This window comes from Molossus molossus, unplaced genomic scaffold (genome assembly GCF_014108415.1).
Source record: "Molossus molossus isolate mMolMol1 unplaced genomic scaffold, mMolMol1.p scaffold_m16_p_1, whole genome shotgun sequence".
NCBI classification, from domain to species: domain Eukaryota; kingdom Metazoa; phylum Chordata; class Mammalia; order Chiroptera; family Molossidae; genus Molossus; species Molossus molossus.
The window spans coordinates 77510641-77535827 of NW_023425344.1; the positions used below are offsets into that span (position 1 = coordinate 77510641).

The 25187-nt window shown below is 37.8% G+C and overlaps 1 protein-coding gene across 2 annotated transcripts in view; it reads left to right on the forward strand.

Annotated features, from left to right (window-relative positions):
• The window catches only part of METAP1 (methionyl aminopeptidase 1), an 84162-nt gene that overhangs the window by 51325 nt on the left and 7650 nt on the right, over positions 1 to 25187 (forward strand). The window contains exons 4-11 of one of the 2 annotated variants that reach the window (XR_004956798.1): positions 300 to 360; positions 4896 to 4987; positions 6299 to 6382; positions 8245 to 8383; positions 10522 to 10653; positions 11665 to 11808; positions 20188 to 20253; positions 21786 to 22308. Coding sequence is in view for 1 of the 2 variants with exons in the window: in XM_036242724.1 (XP_036098617.1) it covers positions 300 to 360; positions 4896 to 4987; positions 6299 to 6382; positions 8245 to 8383; positions 10522 to 10653; positions 11665 to 11808; positions 20188 to 20253; positions 21786 to 21949 (882 nt within the window). In the remaining variant the exon portion in view is untranslated. Of the gene's footprint in view, positions 1 to 299; positions 361 to 4895; positions 4988 to 6298; positions 6383 to 8244; positions 8384 to 10521; positions 10654 to 11664; positions 11809 to 20187; positions 20254 to 21785; positions 23504 to 25187 lie in introns of those variants that run through there. The other variant, XM_036242724.1, reaches the window with a different exon arrangement.

A 25187-nucleotide genomic window follows, 5' to 3' on the forward strand; every position in this document is an offset into this window, starting at 1 on the left:
TTGTTTGGAACAACATGATACCTTGTTATCTGCGTAGGGTGTTAAGTCCTTATGGCCTTGGCCACTCTCCCTTATATGATACTTAAGTGGCATTAGCACTAGGAAAATGAAGCTTAATCCTCATGTAATAGATAATTGTGATTGATAATTAAGATGTCACTGAAAACTTTTTGTCACTTAAGTGAAACTTTTTAGTATGTTTTTTCCCATTTTTGTTTCCTTTGTTAGTAAATTTTAATAGTGAAAGTTGCTTTCATATTTGAATTGGTTTTAACTGATATACATCTTTGATGTTTCAGATGCCAACAAGGCCCGTGCCAAGTTATATTCAACGACCAGATTATGCTGATCACCCTTTAGGTAAGTTCTGCTATGCTGGTTTCTTCTTTTGGAGAAAATTTTCAGTGCTGGATTTCTTTTTGTTTGTTTTTTGTTTTTGTTTTAGTGCTGGATTTCTAATAAATGTCAACATGGCTTTTTAAGACACATGGAAACATTTGAGAGAATTAAAGGTTCTTTTCTTCCAAGAAATCTATCCAATTCTGAAAACATTGTTTAGATGTTAAGACTATATTCAACATAATAATTATATTTTGTATTGTTATATCACATTCTAGATTAAAAACCCATTTTGATTTTAACATGTCCCCCTACTTTAATGAAATAATATGTATTGAGATAAAAACAGATTGTGGAAGCCTCAAATGAATACCTAAGTGCAGACTGGACTGTAATAACAGAACTAGTAGTAATGGTGATGATTTTAGCAATAATGATGATAATTCTAGAACTGATATTTTTTTCATAACTATATGTCAGGCACTGTGCTAATTTCTCACATGTTACTCATGGGGTGGGTTATGTTGCCTTCTCCATTTTATAGGTAATGATAGTGAGACCTCCAGAGAAGATAGGTAATTTGCAACGCTTAGGGCCTGTAGACATAACTTAAGTTGAATTATGTGAAATTACTGATTTTGCTTGTCAAAAATGGTTGAATAACAGAATTCTCATGTGGTTTAATATGTTAAGATAAGCTGCCTTTGCTTTATTCTCTAAGAAGTGGTGAACCATATTACAGTTTTAGGAATGTAATTTAAAAATTATTTAAACTTCACTATTTCAGATGCATTGAAGGAAAAAAAGAGTCTGAATGATAGATAGCTCTTGAGGATGTATAATCTCATTACTCTGTATTTAATATTTTTAAATGTAGTTTTAAAAAAATATACAGACATGGTAAATTCTGATGGCATAAAATGTTACAAAGTGAAAAGTAAGTCCTACTCCCCAGAGGTAGAATCACTATTAACAGTTTCTTGCAGAACTTTTCAGAGATATATTATGTATGTACACTCATCAGCCCTTCACCTCAATTATACACAGTAGGATCAAGCTATGTATACTTTTTCACCTTCTTATATTCTCTTAATAGATCTTGCAAACATTCTGTATAAGCCCATAAAACGACTTTCTTTTTAATGACTGAAGTATTTCATTGTGTGGGTTTATCATCATTTATTAAGCCAGGCTTCTCCTACTAATGTATGTTTAGATTATTTCCAGGTTTTTACTTCTTTTACTATTCTTGCATGTGAGAGTATTTCTGTAGGTCAGTTGCCTAAGAGTAAAACATGAGATCGAAGAATAAGTGCATTTTTTATTTTGAAAGATATAACAGATTTTAGAGAGTTTGACAGTTGCTTATTCCATTAAAAATATATAGGAGTCTCTTTTTTCCTTTATCTTCCCAAACATATGTTACTTTATGAATAAAGTTACTTCAAACTTTATGAATCGTGCTAATCTGAAAGATGAAAGATGGTATTTTGCTGTTATTTTAATTTGTATTTTTAAATTATGAAGAAGGTTGAACATCTTTTTATACATCTGTCTATTCATCCATAGCCTTTTATTTTTCCAATTAGGTTACTAGTTTTTTTCAATACTGATTTATAAGCATTCTTTCTGTACTAAGGAAAATAGTCCTTTGATGTGTGTGCTATAAATGTTTTTTTCAATTGAAAATTTACATCTTGTCTTTGTTTATAGCATTACATTAATGACAAACTTGCAACATTTTTCTATAATAAAATTTATTAGTATCTATAGCTTACTGACCTGGGAAGACCTTTTTGGTTCCGAGGATATTATAAAACTATTTTCCTGTATTTTTTTTCCACTATTTTTATGGTTTCACTCTTTTAATGTGTGATAACATTTTTATTTATTGTTAGTAATTAAATATGGATGCAGCTTTATTTTTTCCCCTGATCTGGTTGTCACATTACTAGTTATTTAAAATATGTCCTTTTTTTTCTGATTTAAAATGCAGCCTATACAAGTCTTGGAGTCTGTTTTTGGATTCTATTCTGTTTCATTAACTCATTTGTCTAATCATGTGCTATTGCCAAACTCTTAATTATTACAGCTGTATAATGTTTTAATGTCTAGTGGGCCTTGTTGCCCCCACCTTTCCTCTTTTTCAGAATATTCCTAGTTATTCTTGCATGTTTGTTTTTCCATGTGAAATTTGGAATTAGCTTGTCCCCAAAATATCCTGTTACCATTTTTTATTGGGATAGTATTAAATTTATAGATTAATTTTGGAAGAATTGGCTGCTTTACAATATTGAGTCTTTCTGTCCAAGAACAGGGTATGTTTTTATATTTTATGTAAGTTTCCTTTTATGTTTTTAGTGGTAGTTTAAAATTTTCTTCATTAGGCCTTTAAGTTTATTTCTGGATACTTTATCTTTTTTAGTTATTCTTGTAAATAGTATCTTCTATATTTTCTGGCTCATTGTTTGTATATGGGAAAGTTACTGATTTTGACATATTTATCTTATAATCTGCCATCTTCCTAAATTCTTATTTCTAGTCATTTACCAGGTATCCCCTTATTCTGGGGACATATAATCATATCTGAATATACCTGCTAATACTGTCAGAATGAAGTTAAATAGTGTTGCTGATAGTGGGTATTCCATGATGTGGGTTCTTGGCTTGAGATTTATATTTGTCACACCAGCCATGTTATCAGAATTATCTTTCTAGATGATCATTTTTTTTATCCTCATCCGAGGATATTTTTTGCATTTATCTTTAGATAGAGTGGGAGAGAGAGAGGGAGGAAGAAAGAGAGAGAGAGAGAGAGAAACATTGATGTGAGAGAGACACATCAAGTGATTACCACCCACACAATCCCAGTCGGGGCCAGGGACAAACTGCAACCGAGGTACATGCCCTTAGCAGTGGTTCTCAACCTGTGGGTCACGACCCCTTTGGGGGTCGAACAACCCTTTCACAGGAGTCGCCTAAGACATAACAGTAGCAAAATTACAGTTATGAAGTAGCAACGAATATAATTTTATGGTTGGGGGTCACCACAACATGAGGAACTGTATTAAAGGATCGTGGCATTAGGAAGGTTGAGAACAGCTGCCTTAGTGGAAACTGAACCCGGGGCTCTCTGGTCCACAGGCTGACACTCTTAACTGCTGGCCACACTGGCCAGGGCTCCAGATGATCCATTTATTTATTTTTTCCTTCTTTATCTATGGCTATGATGAATTATATGAATAGATTTGTTAATAGTGTATCTTTCCACTTACATCATGGTGTACTACATATATTTTGGATTCTGTTTAATATTTTAATTGGGATTTAAAAAAATTTTTTTTTAATTGATTTTAGAGAGAAAGGAAAGGAGGAGAGAGAGAGATAGAAACATCAATGAGAGAGAACATCGATTGGCTGCCTCCTGCATGCCCCCAACTGGGTATTAGCCCCACAATCTGGGCATGTGCCCTGACTGGGAATTGAACTGGTGACCTCTTGGTGCATAAGTTGATGCTCAGCCACTGAGCCATACTGGCCGGGCTAGTTGGGATTTTTATATCCACATTTATTTAAAAATAGTTTATGGTTTGTTACATTCTTTTTGTCTGATTTCGAAATAATTATTATACTGGCTCTGATATTTTTAAATATATGAATAATTCAAGTTAAGATAATTTTATTAATGAAGATTTTTAGGGCAATGTTTTTCAAAATTTAAGTATTTTTTACTGTAATCCAGAGTGAGAAATATTATTTTATAATATGATCTGTGTGTATGTGTGTGTGTGTGTGTGAATTAACAATCACCCTTTCACAACAGCACTTACCCTACCCTATGTATGATATACTCTATTATTTTCTATTCCATTTATTTACTTACGGGTTACACCAGCTTGTAAAACACTGACTTAGGTTCCTATATAAAAGAATAAATGTGTGCCCTGGCCGGTTTGCTTAGCGGTTAGAGCGTCGGCCCATGGACCAATGAATTGCGGTTTTGATTCCAGCCAAGGGCATGTACTTCAGTTGTGATTCATCCTCTGCCCTGGTTGGGGTCCTGCGGGAGGCAGCCACTCGATGTGTCCCTTTCACGTCGATGTTTCTCTCGCCCCCCACTCTATCTGAACAAAAGTGGGAAAAAAGTCCTCGGGTGAGGATAAAAAAAAAAAAAAGAATAAATATGTGAAATTAATTCATCAGTTGTTGGTGTACAATTTCATTATGAGAGGATGATCATGAATGCAGTTTGTAAATTGTGTGGTGCTATTCAAGTGTGAATCATTTACTGTCTTTCATTAGCACATTGCCTTGTCAGATAATAAGTACTCCGTATTGACGGAATTCTAATAGATCTGTACATTTGTTCTTTAGCAAATTTCCCTTTCATGTTGACAATATTTAAAAAAAAAATTCGACCTGAATTCTTCTAAATTATGAAATAGCATTGTGTGAAATAGTGAAACTTGACTGTTAATAAGTCATCAGGGAGATAATTATACCTAATACTACCTCTTTCTATTCATTTGGTTTTGCTTACTGGTTTTTCTTTCTAGGAATGTCTGAATCTGAACAGGCTCTTAAAGGTACTTCTCAAATTAAATTGCTCTCATCTGAAGATATAGAAGGGATGCGACTCGTATGTAGGGTAAGAGTTTTTTTCCTCATGAGATAGGACACCTTTCAGCAGTTATTAGACATAAAGGCAATGAATTGTTGATTTAGAAAAGGTGGATATGTTCTGATGGAATGCTGTGACTAGCCATGCTTACTTTTCATTAAACTTTTGTTAGTATATAATTCTGTGCAACATTTGTTTTCTACTTAAATAGCCTATTTGAAAATTAATATGGCAAGTATATTTAGTTGAGAGTCTATTTCTGTTACCCCTTAAGTTATTTTTTTAAGAATCAAGTTTTTATGACATTCTGTCATTTCATTTCCACAAGCCATTATAATTTAGGGCAGATTTTAGGGCTTAAAGTTAAGCAAAAGCTCCTGTTGCGAAATACCTATGCAGTGGGATATTAGTGGCTGATACTTACTAAGAGATGTCACATGTTCACATTTTTCTAAGGAAAAAATTGAAGAATTGCTATTGTTTATTTAGAAATGATCCTTAAAGTTGTTTTTTTTTTTTGGTACGTGCCCCTAGCAGGAACCGAACCCGGGACTCTATGGTCCGTAGGCTGATGCTTCAACCGCTGAGCCAAACCGGCCAGGGCCCTTAAAGTTTTTATTCAGTGCTTAAAAGTGATTTGGTACCAATTTTCTTTGATAATCTAGATATATTTGTGTTTCTATCACTTATGTGCTATGATTTTTTTTTGAGGGAAATCATTTATCTGTACTTTTATTTCTCTCCCATCCCTTCCTTTTCCATTATAGAAATACGACAGGACTCAACCTCTACCAGTTGATCATTGTTTAGACTGCTTAAGATGTTCATTTGCACATAGAAATAAGTCAAACTTAGATATTAAGCTATTTACTAGTTAGCCCAATTTTATTTATATATTTACACACACATTTATTGATATGCATTAGAAATACAAATGGTTTTATTTATTTAGGTAAAAAAATTTATTTTTTTTGTTTGTTTGTTTAGAGAGAGAGGTAGGGAGAGATAGAAACATCTATGTGAGAGAGAAACATCTGTTGACTGCCTTCTGCACGCCTCCTACTGGGGATTGAGCCTGCAACTCCGGCATGAGCCCTGACTCAGAATCAAACTGGGACCTCTCAGTCCACTGGACGATGCTCAATCCACTGAGCCGCACCAGGCTGGACTTTTTATTCTTGAAGTAAAAATGGTTTTAATATGGAGGTTCAGTATTATAACATTCAAGGTGAGATGCGCTATGAATCTCTCTATGAAAATCTGTAATAGTGCAGAGGGTACAGATTTCTATTGTTACTTCATTTCTTCTTGAATGTATTCAGAATTTCTCTTTTACAGCTTGCTAGAGAAGTACTGGACATTGCTGCTGGGATGATTAAACCAGGTGTAACTACTGAAGAAATAGATCATGCTGTACACTTAGTAAGGGCTTCACTTTTATGTTTTGAATTTTTTCACATTATTTAGTGTTTTAGACTTCTAAAAATTAAGTAAACTTAAGTTCTGAATGTCTAAAGTAACTTGACTAAACTAATTTAAAAGCAAATTTTTACTTTGTTTCAAATATAGAAAATATTCAGCAGTCATTATTCCCATCTTTAAATGCCTATGAAATACCTTGTTTCTGAAACCTCACATTTTGTAACGTTTTAGATTTTATAAAGTAATTAATTTTACTAGTGCTTGAAATAAACCATGCCACTACATGCATCGACTATTCTGAAATAAAAAGAATACAACTTCTGAAACTAGATTAGTGGGAAAAAATCTTTCCCTTTCATACCCCTGGTAACAAGGCAATAAATAGACCAGATACAGGGTGGGGCAAAAGGAGGTTTACAATTGTGAGTGCACGAAACAGTTTATTCCTGTATTATTATCTGTTTATTACTGTATTTTCCGTACAAACAACTGTAAACCTGCTTTTGCCCCACCCTGTATTTGTAGTAAATATGATATATGTTTTTTTATAAAGATTGTCTATCCATCAAAGGGAGACCTTAAAACCCTATAGTAGATGAACGCACACATTATATGAATCAATTGTTCACAAAAGAATAAGAACTAATCATGGAAAACTAATTAAACTTGCTTTAGTCATTAAACAAATGCAAATTATGAAGATCTACTGAGTTATTAAGTATTTTTTAAAATGTTGGCATCCATTTGCCTATGTGGGGTAATGAAATATGGTGGTGGTTTTACTGTAAATTGGATCAACCCTTTTGGAAGGAGATTTGACAATGTATCTTGAGCATAAAAATGTTTTTAAAGACTTTATGTTTAGAATTTTATAAATCCTGATTTTTGGTTATTATTCCATATGTTATAAAATATGTAGTATGTAGTAATAGCACTTTGAGTACTTCCATGGGCCAAGGGCTCTTTAACATGCTTCTTTTACTAGCTTATTTATCTCTGTGAGATAGATACTGCTAGCATCTCCATTGTATAGGTAAGGAAACTGAGACAGAGAGAGGTTAACTTGCCTAAGGTTATACAAGTTGTGATGGAATTGGCATTTTTAGTCAAGACAGTCTGCTGTAAGAAATAGAGAAGTGCCTTGTTAAGCAAGGGAAAAGTGATAGGTGTATAGTTATTGGCAAGGAGTAATACTTTTTGTAATTCAGGAAACATTTAAAATTTCCAATAGTAGTGTAATTGTCAAGATTATTGTGTACTGTAATGTGCAACTACTTAAAAATTGTTAGTAATACGGAAAGAAAAATTATATATACTATGACTGCCATTGTGTGAAAATATTAGCAAAATAGGACTTGTTATGTAAAACCTGACCATTTTCTTAGAGGTTTCTTTGTTTTTTCACATGAATGTAGTGAGTAAAATGTCTCTGGAAGGACTTTAGCTCTTAATTATATGGGTATTCATTTTTTAGTCATAGGGATATAGGCTAGTTTCTATATAAGAAATTATAATTATATTAAAAGTGCATGTTAATATTTACTTTAAATACTATCTTTTTACTGGAAAGGATACATTTTTCCAAAGTAGTTAATTCTAAACTAGAATCTTCATATTTGTAATACATACATTTGATTTTCCTTTGCTATTATCAGTAAACTGGTTTTGCCTACAGTCTGTTGTATACTGTGTAAAATAAGTGCTGCTATTTCTAAAATAAAATATTGACCAAATTCTTCATAAAGAGCATCTACAGAACAAATATCACAGTTTTCAAATTTTTAAATCTAGTTAATTGTGTAAGATTAATTTTTTCTTTTGCACATTCCAAATTATTTTCTCTGTATTTTAATTTATTGTAGGCATGCATTGCAAGAAATTGCTATCCTTCTCCCTTGAATTATTATAATTTCCCGAAGTCCTGTTGTACTTCAGTGAATGAAGTGATCTGTCATGGAATTCCAGACAGACGGCCCTTGCAAGAAGGTGATATTGTTAATGGTATGTGTGACTTTTGTCACCACGAGCAAAGAAACATCAAGGTTTGGGGAGCCTGATAGTGACTTGTGTTTTCTTGCTTCCTGTCTTTACCTCATCCTTTTTTTATATTTAAATGTTAAAATCTTAAATCTGTGGAAACATTTTTTATGGTTTTAAGATACTGCTTTTAAGATACTTCTAGTATGATGCATTTGGTACAGCATGTGTTTCTTTAACGCAGATTATCATGTGTGATCGGTAAATAGGTGAAAGATGTTAGTGAAATGCAGGAGTAATGTTGATTCGACTGGGAACTTTTTTGCATTTTCTTTTAGTCTACTAATGTTTTGAAGAGCTCAGGGCAGGCTTTCTTATAGATAAAGAGAAATCCTTAGTAACATATGAAGACCTTCAGGAAAAAAGCTAAAAATCCTGCAGGAGTGCCTTCCTTGATGGAAGAAGTTAAGCTGTCCTGGGAAGCTGCAAGTGCAGAGGGAGAAGCTGCCAGAAATTTTCCTCTGATTAAAAAAGAAAATGATGAAGAAGACTCCCTAGATGGTATTTTTAATATTGATGAACTTGGTCACTTTAGTAATCTGGCATCTTCAGGGACCTACATATCTAATGAGGAAGCATGAACCCAAGTGTTAAAGGCTACAGAGAATGCACCGACTGTGATGCTGGCTGGGAAGGATAATGGAGACACTTTTTATTTGGATTGTTATTGCTTTCTGTTCATAGGTTTTGGGTATCTGTTAGGGTATCTGTTCATAGGTTTTGAGGGGTCTCCCGATCCCTGTTTTTTGTATAAATCCTGTTATTTATTATATGCATAATGTGTGAGAATTTTCAGGAATATATGTATTGTGCTAGAGCTAACACACCTGTACTGTGATATTGTGGATTGATTGAAAACTCATGTTTTAAAAATACTCATTTAGCCCTGGCCGGTTTGGCTCAGGGGTTGGAGCGTCGGCCTGCGGACCAGAGAGTCCCGGGTTCGGTTCCCGCTAGGGGCATGTACCTCCCCCCAAAATAAATAAAAATACTCATTTACGGTGCCCTTTAGTTTACATGTAGTGCATTATAATGGTATAGTAATAATCTGTATTCTTTTTTTTTTAATCTTCACCCAAGGACATTTTTCGATATTTTGTTCAGATAGAGTGGGAGGAGGGGAGAGAGAGAGAAAGAGAGAAACATCGACATGAAAGGGACACATCAAGTGGTTGCCATCCACACGACCCAACCATGGCCGGGGACAAATTGCAACCGAGGTACGTGCCTTTAGCAGGAACCGAACCCGGGTCTTTTTAGACTGCAGGCCAATGCTCTAACCGCTGAGCAAAACCGGCCAGGGTGTAATCTGTATTCTTATTTTTTTATTTTTTTAATCCTCATCCGAGGACATTTTTCCATTTTTTTTTGTACAGACAGAGTGGGAGGGAGAGAGAGGAAGAGAGAGAGAGGGAAACATCGATGCGAAAGGGACACATCGAGTGGCTGCCACCGCACGACCAACCAGGGCCGGGGACAAACTGCAACCGAGGTACATGCCCTTAGCGGGAACCGAACCCGGGCCTCTCCGGACCGCAGGCGGACACTCTAACTGCTGAGCCAAACCGGCCAGGGCTAATCTGTATTCTTAAACATGGGGACAAAGAGAAGGATGAATATTCACAAATAAGTCAAAGGCAAACAAATTTTTGAAAAATAAGTGAAGAATAATGTTTTTCTGTTTATTGATTCACCAGGAGGAGGAAAAACTGGTTGAAGATAATAAGTATTTTCTGTTTAATGTCAAATGTAGCAAAGTCTTTCTTTTAATTGCATTAACTCAGGTTATTGATCTTGCATATATGTATCCTGGATGCATTTTTCTTTTGCTATAAAATATCTAATCACTACTATAAGAGTATATAAAAGCCCACCATCTGACTCGTGCTGTGTGACCATGTCTGTGTTCTTCACGATGAGTTTAGTTGTATTATAGATAAGGAGTGTCTATCAGGCAGTAACTGTATATCCATTAGGGTCTAATTTGAGAATGCAGACATTATTTTTCTCATTAAGCTGCTTAATGCTGTTATGTTGGAGAAACGACTTCAATTTTGAAATAAAAACAAATGTGCTCTTTATTTTCACACATTCCTTTGCAGTGGACATCACTCTTTATCGCAATGGTTATCACGGGGACCTAAACGAGACGTTTTTTGTTGGAGATGTGGATGAGGGAGCACGGAAGCTGGTTCAGACCACGTATGAGTGCCTGATGCAAGCCATCGACGCAGGTCAGCCAGTGCTGGGCGCCTGCTGGAACTTCTGTGCTGATGGTTTTGAATGACTTGTCACTGCACTGGGCATTCCTGTCCCTGCCCGCCTTGCCTCTCCCCTAGCTGGTTTGAGGATGGACTGAATGATTGCTTATCATCTTTTGTCTCACCTGTGATTTATCTTTCTTTGGCTGATAAATGAGGAGGAAAGTATGGAATGTTTTTGAGTAAAATTTTAATTTTCTATTTTTTATTTATTATTTTTGTACTTTTTTTTATTGATATTAGAGAGAGGGGAAGAGAGAGGGAGAGAAAGATAGAAACGTTGATGAGAGAGAACATTGATTGGCTGCCTCCTGCATGCCCCCCAGAACCTTAGCTAGATTCCCCAGGAGTCTGGCAGGGCCCAGTGTTAGGGGCCTTGGTGCTAGGTGAACTGTAACAGCAATGAGAACCACTTCTTTTGTTTTAGTTTTTATTGAAACAGAAGTAAAAGTCACAAAAATTAAATGAGGTAGGAAGTGTATACTAGTGAGAAGTACCTTTCTATACCTTACCCTCAGAGGCAACTCTCATGGGGATAAAGAAGCCCCGAGGAAGTAATTTGATAAGTTGGTGAGACTGAAATGCCGGACAAGTCATTACTTTTTGGACATTCCTTTTTCTCTGGTGCTCTTTCCTCTTATCTCTTCTGCTCACTTACTAGAATAGCACACTAAATGAAAAGAGAGGAAGAGAACTGTTTCCCCTTCTCTTGTTCATTCAGAAAGCAAAAGGTGCCTCCCCCCATTTACTGTATGCGTGGGGTCCTTTCCAGCATCAAAGGAGGAAGTACAGTTGCTACTGTTTGAATCGCCCCTTTGCCATTTACTGCCAGAAAAGCCTCTCTGTGCCTCAGTTTCCTCATCTGAAAGTTTCAGCATGTAGGCCAATAAAGCATTCAGAAAGATTCCCTGGCACATTGATACTAATTGCTTAGTAAATGTTAGTTATTATTAATGTTTCGTATGTCTTCTCTTTCCCTTTTAGTGAAACCTGGTGTTCGATACAGAGAATTGGGCAACATTATTCAGAAGCATGCCCAAGCAAATGGCTTTTCAGTTGTTCGGAGCTATTGTGGGCATGGAATCCATAAGCTTTTTCATACAGCCCCCAATGTACCCCACTATGCCAGTAAGTACTGTCCAAAGACTTGGTATTTGCTAACCATTTATTCAACAAATATTTATTCAAACATTAACAGGGCCTGCTGTTTTGTATTTATTAGAGTAATTTATTAGCTGTTATAAGTAGACCCTCAAAGTGTATATTTGCTCAAACACAATACATGTTTATACATTCATTTTGTTCACATAACAGTCCAACGCACTGTGGGGGGTGGGGGGCAGTTATTCTGTGGCCTAGGCTCTGTCATTTCCAATTTCAGCTTTCAGGATCACTTTGGGAGTTGCCCTTCTAATCTGTAATTATTGGGGCAGAAGGGGAGGAGCTTGGAGGGGTACACTTGGGAGATTCTAATGAGCCAGCCTGGAATTGGGATAATCACTTACATTTACTTTTCATTTGCAGGAATTTAGTCACATGGCTACACTAACTGTAAGGGAGGTTAGTATTGTTACCTAGCTGAGTACTCTGGAAAAAAGTAAATTAATTTTGGTGAATAGCCAACAGTCTCTGCTACATGTTTAGCCATCACTTGAGTTCTTATTAGTGTATGTCAAATTTTGTACTATTTGTTGGTATACGTGAGGGGAATAGGCAAAGTACCGTTCCTCAAGTTGAGTGCTGTCTGATAGAATGACAAAGGAAGTGTAGAACAATTAATATCTTCCAGAAAATATTTTTCTTGGAAATATAAGACATGCAGGAATAAGTCTTGTTATTTGGTGCTGTAAGTGAAAGCTTTTCACAATAAGGGACCCAAGAAGGAATTTTAGCAATTATGTAAGTGGGCCACTGCTACATAGATACTTTCACATATGTCCTTGTGCTTAAGTTTTCTCATCTCTACAATAGTAGGGAATGGCTGGCACCTACCCTAGAACTGTTATCAGGATTAAGTGAGATATTAGTACATGGAAAGCACTTAATGTTAACTTTCAGAATGGTGATGATGATGACATGCATAATCTCAGTGATTGGTCATGTCACATCTGATTGGTTAATTCTTGGTACCAGAAAACCTTATATACAAGTATAGGTACTTGATGTTTTAAAAAGTCACTTGGGCCCTGGCCGGTTTGGCTCAGTGGTTAGAGTGTCAGCCTGTGGACTGAAGAATTGCTGGTTCAATTCCCCGTCAAGGGTATGTACCTCGGTTGCGGGTTTGGTCCTTGGCCGCCCTAGTCAGGGTCTTGAGGAATATTTGATGTGTCTCTCTCACATCGATGGATGTCTCTCTCTCTCTCTTTCTCTCTTTCTTTCTCTCTCTCTTTCTCTCTCTCTCAACTCCCTTTCTCCCTCACACTTTATCTAGAAATCAATGGAAAGCCCAGCCTGTGTGGCTCAGTGGTTGAGCATCAACCCATGCACCAAGAGGTTGCTGGTTCTATTCTTGGTCAGGGCACGTGCCCAGGTTGTGGGCCAAATCCCCAGTGGGGAACATGCAGAAGGTGACCAGTCGATGTTCTCTCTCATCGATGTTTCTATCTCTCTCTCCCTCTCCCTTCCTCTCTCTCTAAAAATAAATAAAGAAAAAAAAATCAAAATAAAAAATAAAAGTCAATTTAAAAATAGACTTGGGTGAGGATTATAAAAAATAAATAAAAAGTCATGTGGAGCAAAAAGGGTAGGTAATTACTATTAATTTTTTGTAATTCAATCAAAATTATACTTTTTGTCAAATTGGCAAAAAATTATATATTTTGGGCGTGCCACAGAATTTTAGTAATGAGTTTGTGTGCCATGAGATGAAGAAGTTTGAAAATTGCTATATTATCTCATTTGATCATTACAACTCTATGCATAATTTCTTAGCCCTATATTAAAAAGCAGATTCTATGCTTAGAGAAGTAATTTATTTACTCGTCGTTACTGATGAGACTATGAGATCTCAGTTCTTCTCGAAGGAAAGATTTCAATCAAGAGACAAAGTGCACCCTGGCCGGTTTGGCTCAGCGGTTAGAGCGTCGGCCTGCGGTCCAGAGAGACCTGGGTTCGGTTCCCACTAAGGGCACGTACCTCGGTTGCAGTTTGTCCCCGGCCCTGGTTGGGTCGTGTGGGTGGCAACCACTCCATGTGTCCCTTTCACATCGATATTTCTGTCTCTCTCTCTCTCCCTCCCACTCTATCTGAACAAAACATTGAGGAAAAAAAAAGAGACAAAGTGCAGCAAAGCGAGCAAGAATTTATTGACTGCAGCAAAAACACACTTAGGACAGTGAAACGAGGAAGGGCAGAGAAGAAGCAACAGGAGAGCCTGGGCGGGCTGCTCTGGCTCCCTGGAGAGTCTGAGAAAAGGGGGCCTTGGAGACAGGTTCAAGGGGTTAGCCTGGGACGAGCAGCTACTGCCCATTGATTCCCTGGTTGCAAGTCTCATGGGGTCCCTTAGAGGGAAGAGGGGGAAGGGAATGGCATGGGGCATGCTCCCCGGAGAGTGTACACTGGATTCTTTGTGTTGAGGGTATTTATCTCTCTGGCAGGTGGGAATCTTAAGGGAGATCTCAGGAGGGCTCCATAGAACATTCATCAGCTTTCTAGGTGTACTCTTTCAGGGTCAGTGGTCTCTGTTGATCGGTTGGCGCCAAGGCAGTGGGTCCTGAGGCAGTCATGGGGTCATTTGTCTGGTTTTGCTGCTTTTCTGGGCCTGGAGCTGAAATATAACTGAGACCTAGATGTTATCTTTAGGGAGGTAAAGGTCAGGAGGCCTCAACCTGGGGCGAGGTTCTTGTTTTCCCAGTTTTGCCCCTTGCCTAGGCATTGGGACTCTCTGCCCTGGTGCGTTTCTGTTCCTGGCCCATTGTCCTTGCTCTGCTCTAACTGCCTGTAACAACCTCACACCACTAGTAAATAAATGCAAGGGCTAGGATTTGTACCTAGGTTCTGTCTGGCTTTCTAGAGTCAGTCTTCTCCTGTACGTTGTGCTGCCTGGTAAAGACTGAAACACCTTGGCGCTGTGCCTGAGGGACAAATAAAGACTGGCTGAGATTTGGTTTGGTGGAGAAGATGAGGAAGAGCATTCCAGGTGGAGGGGAAGCTTTGGCCGGTTTGGCTCAGCGGTTAGTGTCAGTTCACGGACCAACAGGTCTTGGGTTCGATTCCAGTCAAGGGCGTGTACCTGGGTTGCAAGTTTGATCCCTGGGCCCAGGTAGAAGGGAAGCATGATTAGTGCTTCAAGTTGAGACTGAACAAAGACAATATAAGCTTGGTTTAGTCTTCTGTCTTAGGAACTACTTAGTAGTAGGCAGTGCCAGCCTGAGGATATTTCACTTTATTTGTAGGGATTTGCAGTAACATTTTTGGGCAGAGGAATGGCAAGGTGAAGTTGCTGTTTTGGGAAGACAGATTTAGCAGTGGTACTAGAATGTACTGGAGGTGTGAACTGGTGTCGCCAGTCAGCCCAATGCACTGAACTGTGAGGGGGTAAAATCCTAGGCATTGCTAGTTGTGAAGAGGAAGGGAAACGAGTGAGAAACCACTTAATTGGAGGAGCTGAAGAAGTGGTTTAGAGCACAGCAGTTGACATAGATCAATAAGCATTTATTAGCAGACCACATAGTTCCTTTTATTTAAGCTGTGAATTGTGTTTGAAATAAAAGCTAGGAACAGAAAATTAGTAGCCGACTTCATTCCTTCCTGGTAAGCCCTGTAGTCAGCTGATGTGCATTCTGTTAGACATAATGGAGGTAGCTGTGCTGATTACAGAGACCTGTGTGGAAATAAAAAGAGTGGGTGCATTGCAGGGCGGGAATGAAAAAAGTGCCTTTCCTTGCAGAGGCGACAAACTCAGGTTTAGGTGTGGACTGTATAAGGGGAGACTGAAGAAGATAGAATGTGTGCACCAGAAGGGGATGCCTGTCAAGGATGTTGGGGTCAGCAAAATACAGTGCCATGCTATATAAGACATGCCACTTGAGTTTTTAAAAAAACATTTAATTAGAAATAAAAAAATTCTGAAAAAAAGCAAGAGCGAGTTCAGTCTACTTCATTGCATGCATTTGATATGTTTATGAAAAGTCACATGTAAATCTGGTTATATAAATTCGAATGTGTTGCCATCACTTTAGGTAAGTATTAGAGGAAACTGCCGAGAAAGTCTTAGTGGAGCAGAGGCCTTTTGAAATGTAAGTGATCTCTGCATTGGTGTGTAACTCCATATTCCTAACCAGCTGAGGAAGGGACCCGGAGATTGTTGTGTAACTTCCTCCCTCCCCTTCTGTGTAAGAGAATTCCTTATTAGGTGAGAGTTCCTTTGGTTCTTTGTTATTAATGGTTGGGAAGTCATGATGATAACACCCTACATTTAAAATGTATATTGCAATAATTCTATCAGGTAGATGATAGGTACAAATTTTTTAAAAAGGACTTAGCACAATGTCTGCAGTAGTGTAGTCACTCAGATAATGTGTATTAGTTGAGTGAAAAATGTTGAGAAACTGAAACCATGAGTCAAGATGCGTGGGAGTGGTAACTTTTCTAGAATAATGAATTAGAGGCAAAAATAGGAGTGGAACTCAGATTCCCTGTATCAGTGCCGCCCAATAGAATACATGAGGCACGTATGTAATTTAAAATTTTCTAGTGGTCATAATCAAAGAGTAAAAAGAAGTAGGTGAAATTAATTCTAATAGTGTATTTTAATCTATTCAGAATATTAGCATTTCAACATTTAATGAATGTTAAAATTATTGAGATATATGCTTTTTGTCTTTGAAATTGGCTTATTTTTATATTTACAGCCTATCTCATTCTGGCCAACAACTTTTTAGTTAATTAATTTTTTTATTACGGATATTCCTCCTCCTCCCTCCCATTGATCCCCCTCCCCAACTACCTTCACCATACTAGTATCTGTGTCCATTGGTTATGCATGTATGCATAGAAGTCTTCTGGCTTATCTCTTCCTGCCACCCCCATCCCCCTCTCCTCTGAGGTTTGTCATTCTGTTCCCTACTTCCATGTTTCTGGATCTATTTTGTTCATTATATTCTACAAAAAAGTGAGATCACTGATATTTTGTCTTTCTCTGGTTGGCTTATTTTGCTTAGCATAATACTCTCCAGGTCCATCCATGTTGCCTCAAAGGGTAAGAGATCTTTCTTTCTTACAACTGCATGGTGTTCCATTGTGTATATGTACCACAGCTTTTTTATCCACTCACCTATTGATGGACCCTTGGGCTGTTTCCAGATCTTAGCAATTGTAAATAGTGCTGCTATGAATATAGGGATACATATATTCTTTCTGATTGGTGTTTCAGGCTTCTTAGGATATATTCCTAGAATTAGGATCACTGGATAAAATGGCAGTTAATTTTTAATTTTTTGAGGAAACACCCTATTGATTTCCATAGTGGCTGCACCAGTCTGCATTCCTACCAGCAGTGTACTAGAGTCCCCTTTTCTCCACACCCTCGCCAACACTTGATGATTTGTTGATGGCAGCCATTCTGGCATGTGTGATACCTCATAGTAGTTTTAATTTGCATCTCTATGATGATTAGTGATGTTCAACATTTTTTCATTTTTCTTGGCCACTTGTATATCCTGTTTGGAGAAGTGCTTGTTCAGGTCCTTTGCCCATTTTTTAATTGGATTGTGTGTCTTTCTTTTGTTGAGTTGTATGAGTACTCTATATATTTTGAAATTAACCCCTTATCAGATGTAGCATAGGCAGATGTGTTCTCCCATAGAGTGAGTTCCCTTTTCATTTTGATGGTTGTTTCTTTTGCTGTGCAGAAGCTTTTTAGTTTGATGTAGTCCCATTTATTATTATTTTTCTTTATTTCTTTTGCCCTAGGCGATGTATCATGAAAATTCTGCTACATGTAATATCTGAGATTTTACTTCCTACATTTTCTTCTAGGATTTTTATGGTTTTGCGAGTTACATTTAAGTTGTTTTTTCATTTTGAGTTTATTCTTGTGTATGGTGTAGTTTGGTGGTCTAGTTTCAATTTTTTTGCATGTACCCGTCTAATTTTCCCAACACCATTTATTGAAGAGACCGTCTTTACTGTATTGTATGCACTTTCCTCCTTTGTCAACTATTAATTGAGCATAATGTCTTGGGTCAATTTCTGGGTTCTCTGTTATGTTCCATTGATTTGTATGCCTGTTCTTGTGCCAGTACCAGGCTGTTTTGATTAAGATGGCTTTGCAGTATAACCTGATATTTGGACTTGTGATCCCTCCAACTTTGTTCTTCTTTTTCAAGATTACTGTGGCTATTTGGGGTAATTTTTGGTTCCATATTAACTTTTGGAGTATTTCTTCTAGATCTGTGAAATCTGCTGTTGGTATTTTGATGGGGATTGCATTGAATCTATGGATTGCTTTGGGTAGTATGGACATTTTAATAATGTCAATTCTTTCAATCCATGAACATGGTAAATGCTTGTACTTTTTCATGTCTTCCCCTATTTCTTTTTTCAATGTCCTGTAGTTTTCTGAGAACAGGTCTTTTACTTCCTTGGTTAAGTTTATTCCTAGGTATCTTGATTTTTTTGTTGCAGTAGTAAATGGGATTTTTTTTAGTTTCTCTTTCTGTGTGGTCATTATTGGTGGATAAAAATGCCAGCTAAGGAGCTGGATAGGGAGGAGGGTATCTGGGGGGGACATCTGTAACAAAAATTAATTAACAAATAAAAGAAAATGCCAGCGATTTCTGGATGTTGATTTTGTATCCTGCTACGTTGCTGAATTTATTTATTAATATAGTAGATTTTTGGTGGAGTCTTTGGTGGTTTTCTATGTACGAAATCATCTCATCTACAAATAATGAGTTTTACTTCTTCCTTTTCAATTTGGATGTCTTTTATTTTTTCTTGTCTGATTTCTATGGCTAAGATTTACAGTACTATTGAATAAGAGTGGCAGAAGCAGACATCCCTGTATTATTTCTATTCTTTAGGGAAATGATTTTAGTTTTTGCCCATTGAGTATGATGTTGGCTGTAGGTTTATCATACATGTCCTTTATTATGTTGTGGTATGATCCTTACTCCCATTTTCTCGAGAGTTTTTATCAAAAATGGGTGCTGTATTTTGTCAAATGCTTTTTCAGCATCTATTGATATGATCATATGATTTTTAACTTTTATTTTTTATATGGTGTATCACATGTATTGATTTGTAAATATTGTGCCAGCCTTGCATTTCTGGATTGAATCCCACTTTGACCAACCACCTTCGAGTGCTCAGTAGCTACACACAGCCAGTGCTGCTGTGTCGGACAGCACAGCTCTACATTTCTTTATCCTTTTTTTCTTTCTGTGACACTACACTGACACTCTTGATGTTTTCTTTTTGATATCCACAAGGGAATAGGACCAGTTCTGTATATGTTGTAATTGCATGTCATTTGGAGAAAGTTCATGAGATTAGAAATAAAAAGTCAAAATTATGTTTGCTTCTCAGATTTTGGCAATACCTAAGATAGTGGAAACCAGCATGATAGTTATTCACAAGGAAAGATGTAGGTGAGGTTAGACCATACCTAGAAAGTGTGGTGTTCAGTAAATTCAGCCTCAGTGGACAGGTGTCATTCATTACCAAAGCCTCCACCATGAAGACCAACAACTAGACTGAAAACCCCCGAAGCCATGCTTTTGCCATCTGCTGGTCTGGCTGTGCAAGTGCAGGCATTCATTTATTAGGGCTGTTATCAGTTGCTTTATAATTTGAAATATAAACTGGTTTTCTGTTTTTGTATGAAATTGTCTAAAAAGGCCTATCCCTATTTTTAAATTTTGGCCATTTGGTAACTCATAGTTGTGTTTCTCGTGATGGTTCTGCAAAATACTCTTATATTAGTGAACTTGGACAAAAAGCTGAAACAATTATCTGGAGGTAGAAATGGAATTTCTGATTTCAAATAAATGGGAATAGTCTCATCAGCACTAAAAAATATAGGTTAGTGTGCAGAGGCTTTGTTCCCCTTTGAAGATAACTTATAAAATTTTGAAAATCATGCGGTTGTTTCTGTGGGCTGTGTCCTGACTCCCACCCCACATCCAAACATGCCCCTAAACTGTTACACCTGGATGAATGGATCTTTGCTTAGTTCTATGATTGCAGTTCTAATCCTGCTATAATATAAATGGTGGGACTTTTCCTTTTATAAAAGTGATAACACATCTAAAATTCAGCCTCTGGATACCTGTGTATTTTCCTAGAGAAAGCATAAGCAGAATGAACTGCACCTAGAACAGTATCTGCTGCAGAGTAGGTGGTTATCATTTGTTGAATGTTCTACTTTATCAAAGGAAAATCAAGAGAGGAGAAGTTAATTGAGAATGACTGATGGGAATATAGTTGTGTACTCTTTCTAGTGAGCTTGTCACCAATGCACTTGGTTTTCTGCTATGTTTTGAGACTTTTTTCTTTTAATTTCAGAAAATAAAGCAGTTGGAGTGATGAAGGCGGGCCACGTATTTACAATTGAGCCAATGATTTGTGAAGGTGAGAAAAAATGATGCTGTATGTTCTTTAATTGAATTTTTGTTTACTTTAGTTGCACAGATTAGTAGTCTGCTCTGCTTACTTTTTGCTTCATTTCCATGCCTTGTCTCATCTCTGACTTGGTTGGGTGTCATGTAGAGAACTGAACATTGTAAGTGTTGGCAAGGAAGTGGTTCTTTCTTCTGCTGTCAGTAGATGGTGAAGGACTTGAATCCTGGTCCCTTTTCCTAAAGATCCTGTCAAAGGATTGTAATAATTCTTAATTTTTATTTATTGATTGTTTTAGAGAGAAGAGGGAGAGAGAGAGAGAAAGAGAGAGGGAGAGAGAGAGAAACACTGATTTGTTGTTCCACATATTTATGCGTTCGTTGGTTGCTTCTAGTATGTGCCCTGACAGGGGATCAAACCCACAACCTTTGTATATGGGGACAATGCTATAGACATCTGAGCTACCCAGCCAGGGCCTGCATTGTAATAATTATAAGCCTCCATCAAGCCTGTGTAGAAATTCTTGCTTGACATTGGGGAGGTCTTGGGGGGTGGAGAGGAGGAGGGAAAAAGTATAGCCACTTACTCTGAGGCCGGCACAGTTAAATGATTTAATTCTCCACGACTTATGAGATAGGTGCTATCTCCACAATACAGAGGAGCAAACTGATCCTCGAAGAGGTTAAGTAACTTGCCTAACGTCATTTAGCTAGTTAATGGAGCGTTTTGTCGGACTGCAGTGTCCTCAGCTGTCCTGCCTCTTCAGGGTCTGCCCTCGTGTCATCAGGTGGAGCCACGCAGCTGTTGTGGAGAAAGCACAGCACAGGCGTCCTCAGCGCTGGCAGTTTTATGTCCTCACTGTTGTTATTCCCGTGGTAGGCATGTGGCAGAGGTGATAGATGGACGCAGTGTCATCATTAGTGCTCCTCACTGAGAAGTCAGTGATGACTCGGGCTGGTTTGTGAAGCCTACACCTCTTTCTGCCAGTTCTTTGTTGGGATTAGGGGATGCAGAGTGAGGCAGTAGTAGTTGGTATGTGTCCTGGGCCCTGTATGAAAGGACATACCTCTCTGTGGATCCTTCCCATCTTCTCTATAACCTAATCTTGGGAGAGACATCTCATCGCTTCTACCAGATTCTCTTCCTTAGAAGTGAGTCTCTAAATCCAGCCCACACTCAAATGGCAGAGGGGAGCTTTGGAGGCTGTTTGGGAGGCTGCCTTCTTTTTTTCCTTATAGTTCTGTGATGAGTGGTATCAACATATTTTCTGTAACAAAACCCAGTATCTTTATTTTGGAAATACCGTCTTGATTTGATATTTGGGAAGCATAAAACATGTCAAGTTATAGCACACCTGTGCAAATTTAAATATTATCAAAGGGTTTAGCTAAAACTTAGTTGAAGGGTAAAAAGGAATCTCAATAGTGAATTTTCTAATTGGTCTTCTGTGTTTATCTAAGGATATAAGATACACAGATACACTTACCTAGAGCTTATGTAGAAAACTGAGTGATGGAATTGAGACGTGTTTCTGGTGGTTTCAGGTGGATGGCAGGATGAAACCTGGCCGGATGGTTGGACTGCGGTGACGAGAGACGGGAAGCGGTCTGCTCAGTTCGAGCACACGCTGCTCGTCACGGACACTGGCTGTGAAATCTTAACCCGGCGACTGGATAGTGAGCGGCCTCACTTCATGTCCCAGTTTTAATTTCCCCGAGATGGCCCATCTCAGTAACACCTGGATGTACTATGCTTTTTATTGAGAGTGCAGAATGGAAGAGGCAGTTTTTTATTACTTGTTTTGTTTTGACTATAGATAAGGAAGGACTGCAGCATTTGACCTGTGTCCTCAAGAACTTGTCTTGGGTCTGGAAAAGCCAAGAAAAATAAAGGAAACATTTTCAACTCCTTTCACTGCTCCCCTGTGCCCCCTCCCCAGATCTCTGCACCCCTGCTTTCTCGTTTGCCCTTTGAGCACTTTTACTTAAACTTGCTTCTAGTTGCTTTTATCACTGCCACCACTGGGCCAGCGAGAGCCAGCTGCTTTCCAGTAGATGAATGTGGAAGGTGAGAATCCTTGGAACTTCAGCAACATATGTTGCTTCGGATTTTTTTTATTATATAGGAGATATATATGTATACCTTTTAAATTCCATATATGTAATTACGGAACACTATGTGCCCGGGGTTTGTGTTGATTCTGCTCTGATGGGGTTATATGCTGTCATACGTGGACCCATAGTGTGCAGCGATTTAATTCCCGCTTGGGAATTGGCCTTCCTCCTCCCCCCTGCTAATTATTTACCTTGTAGTTGTGTGTAAGGAAGCACTCAGACTCTCAGTGAATGGATGTGGCAAAATTCACTTTGCAAAAAGGTTAATAGGTTTTTTTAAAATCTAGTTTATGGTAAAAATAGCCATACTCCAAATGGTGGCCGACTGCTGCAGAGCCTGGGGTTTGTAATACATTGCTAGTTCAGACCTCTGGTCAAAATGGGAGGGAAGACGTTCCCTTTTGTCCACTCTGTTTTATTTCGAGGGCACACCTTGGAGATGGTCAGAGAAGGGTGGAGGTTGCCCTGCAGAGGTGATGGGAAAGCCAGTTCTGAATCTCTCCAGCAGCGAGCAGAGGAAGTCACGTGAGATGCTGGATCCTAACATGTAGTCACCCTGGTTGTGATGAGAAGGAGGAACCTCTTTGGGGATGGGACTGTTTCCTCGCAGAAGGGACACAGCTGTCCTTGGGGTGCTGAACACACTTCACCTTTACATTGCTGGGAACCTCATTAGAACCTCAGCTGCCCAGTATCCATGTTCCTTTCAGTAGTTCAGTCCGATGGGAGTGTATCCAGTGAAGGCAGATCAGATCAGAGTCATTGTCATTAAAGGGTGCTTGAATCACTGGGTTTCAGGTGACTTTCTTGTAAGAGAACTTGATACCACTGACATGTTATACTTGTACGAGAACATCCTTCCCAGAGTGCCTCAGACCTTATTGCTTTAAAAGAATTATGATAATGTTTTCATTTTATTATTTTAATGATTTAGTCAAGTGAGCGAATCTGGTGTAGACTTTCGGGGGTATGTGTGTGAAGTTTTTTATCAAACTGTAATATTTGTGAATGGAATGCCTTGCAATATGAATGTTAATATAATGTGTAAAGGGAGATTAAAAAGTTTGAGTGACTATCCCGCCATGTAGTCATTAACTTTGCTGGGATTTCAGAAGGAAATGGTGGGAATAGGGTGGCTGATTTCATAATAAATTCCCAACCGTTTGAATAAAAATACTTTTTCAAGTTTAATGGCCATACAGAAATGTCAGTACTGTGTTTAGTTCAACAGTCTACCAGCAGCATCTGAGGTGCAGCCATGTTTTTGAGAGCTATTAAGACAGAGAATGCTAAATATTTAGGGGAGCATTTTATGTACTGATAGTGGAATTAAGTGTGGGCTGATTCAATATCTATCTTTACAAAATAAGCTCCAGGAAAAAAATCGTGGTGGGATAGTTCTTTTGTTAAAAGATAAAACACCATACTGGTGGTGATGCTTTTCTCAGTTTGGGAGATTTTAAAACAATATGGGCTCTATTCTAATTGTATATATCTAATTATAGATGTTTATTAGATTTAGATAAGAAAACATCTAGTTTCATCATTCTGCCAACTTCTCAAAATGAGCCACTGTGTTAACTTTTTATTTTTTGTATAACTTTTAAAATCATCTCTGGCCCCCGCTGCCCCCCAATCCTCCATGACCCTTTGGAATTATAATTTAGAAGGGAAACATATTAGCCTTTTAATTTCATTTTCTATCTTTTGCTGATAAAATGGGTTAAGGTTCATTAAAACTCATTTACCAACACGTTTGTACCACTTGCCATTCACATGTCTAAGTTAATGGGAAGAGGAGGTTTAGGGATTTGCCACCTTAGCTTGATTCTTCTGTTTGTTCTATAATCACTTCTGGTCTTTCATTGGGTTTGGTTAAAATTGAGAGCAGGATCCTCCACTTTGCTAGGGCCCCAAATACATCCTCCCGGTATCAGTAACCTGGCTATTTTGATTTTTTTACTTCAAAAATTTTATTTTGAAAATTTTTTAAGTTTACAGAAAAGAAGAAAGTATAGTACCATGAAATAATCATATATCCTTTCCTTGTATTCAACAGTTGTTATTTTGCCATAGTCTCTGTAAGCACACTTTTCCCTTGAAAAAAGTGGCATCTACTTCCCATTGCTATGCCTGTTCCATGACCGTTCCACCATGTCTCTTAAAACACAAGGACATTTCCTTCATTATACAGTTTCCACACCCAGGCAATTGAGCATTGATGCAGAATTGTTTAATACAGCAATTTTCAACCCTTTTAAACGAATTACTAAAATTCTGCGACACACCAACAGATATATTTTTTGCTGATCTGACCCCCTCCTTCCCACCCAAAATATGTATAATTTTGATTCATTCATACCAGACGGCTATTGTATTAGAGGTTGTCATTTTTTTATTTGACAATTAAGGGAAAAGAGGTCAGTGCCCCTGGCTAAATAGGTATTGCATGTTTTAAAAATTCTTGCGGCACACCACTTGAAAATTGCTGGTCTAATGTATCGTACATATTCAAGCTTGAGTCTCAATTTCTCCCAAAATGTTCTTTAAAGCTTTTCTTTTTTTAAAATCTAGGATCCAAACCCGTGGCAATCAGTTGTCATATATCTGTAGTCTTTAGAGCGGTCCCTCCCCACCCCCCTTTTTTAAAAATGAAATTGACACTTGAAAAAGGCCAGGTAGCTTGTAGAATTATGTATTTCTCGCTTGAGTGGGTTCAGGATAAACATTTTGGCAGAAGTCACCATAATGGCATGTGGTAAGACCCCTTCATTGCATCACATCTCGTCAGGAGGCACATGATGTTATTCTCACATTATTGCCAACAAGTTT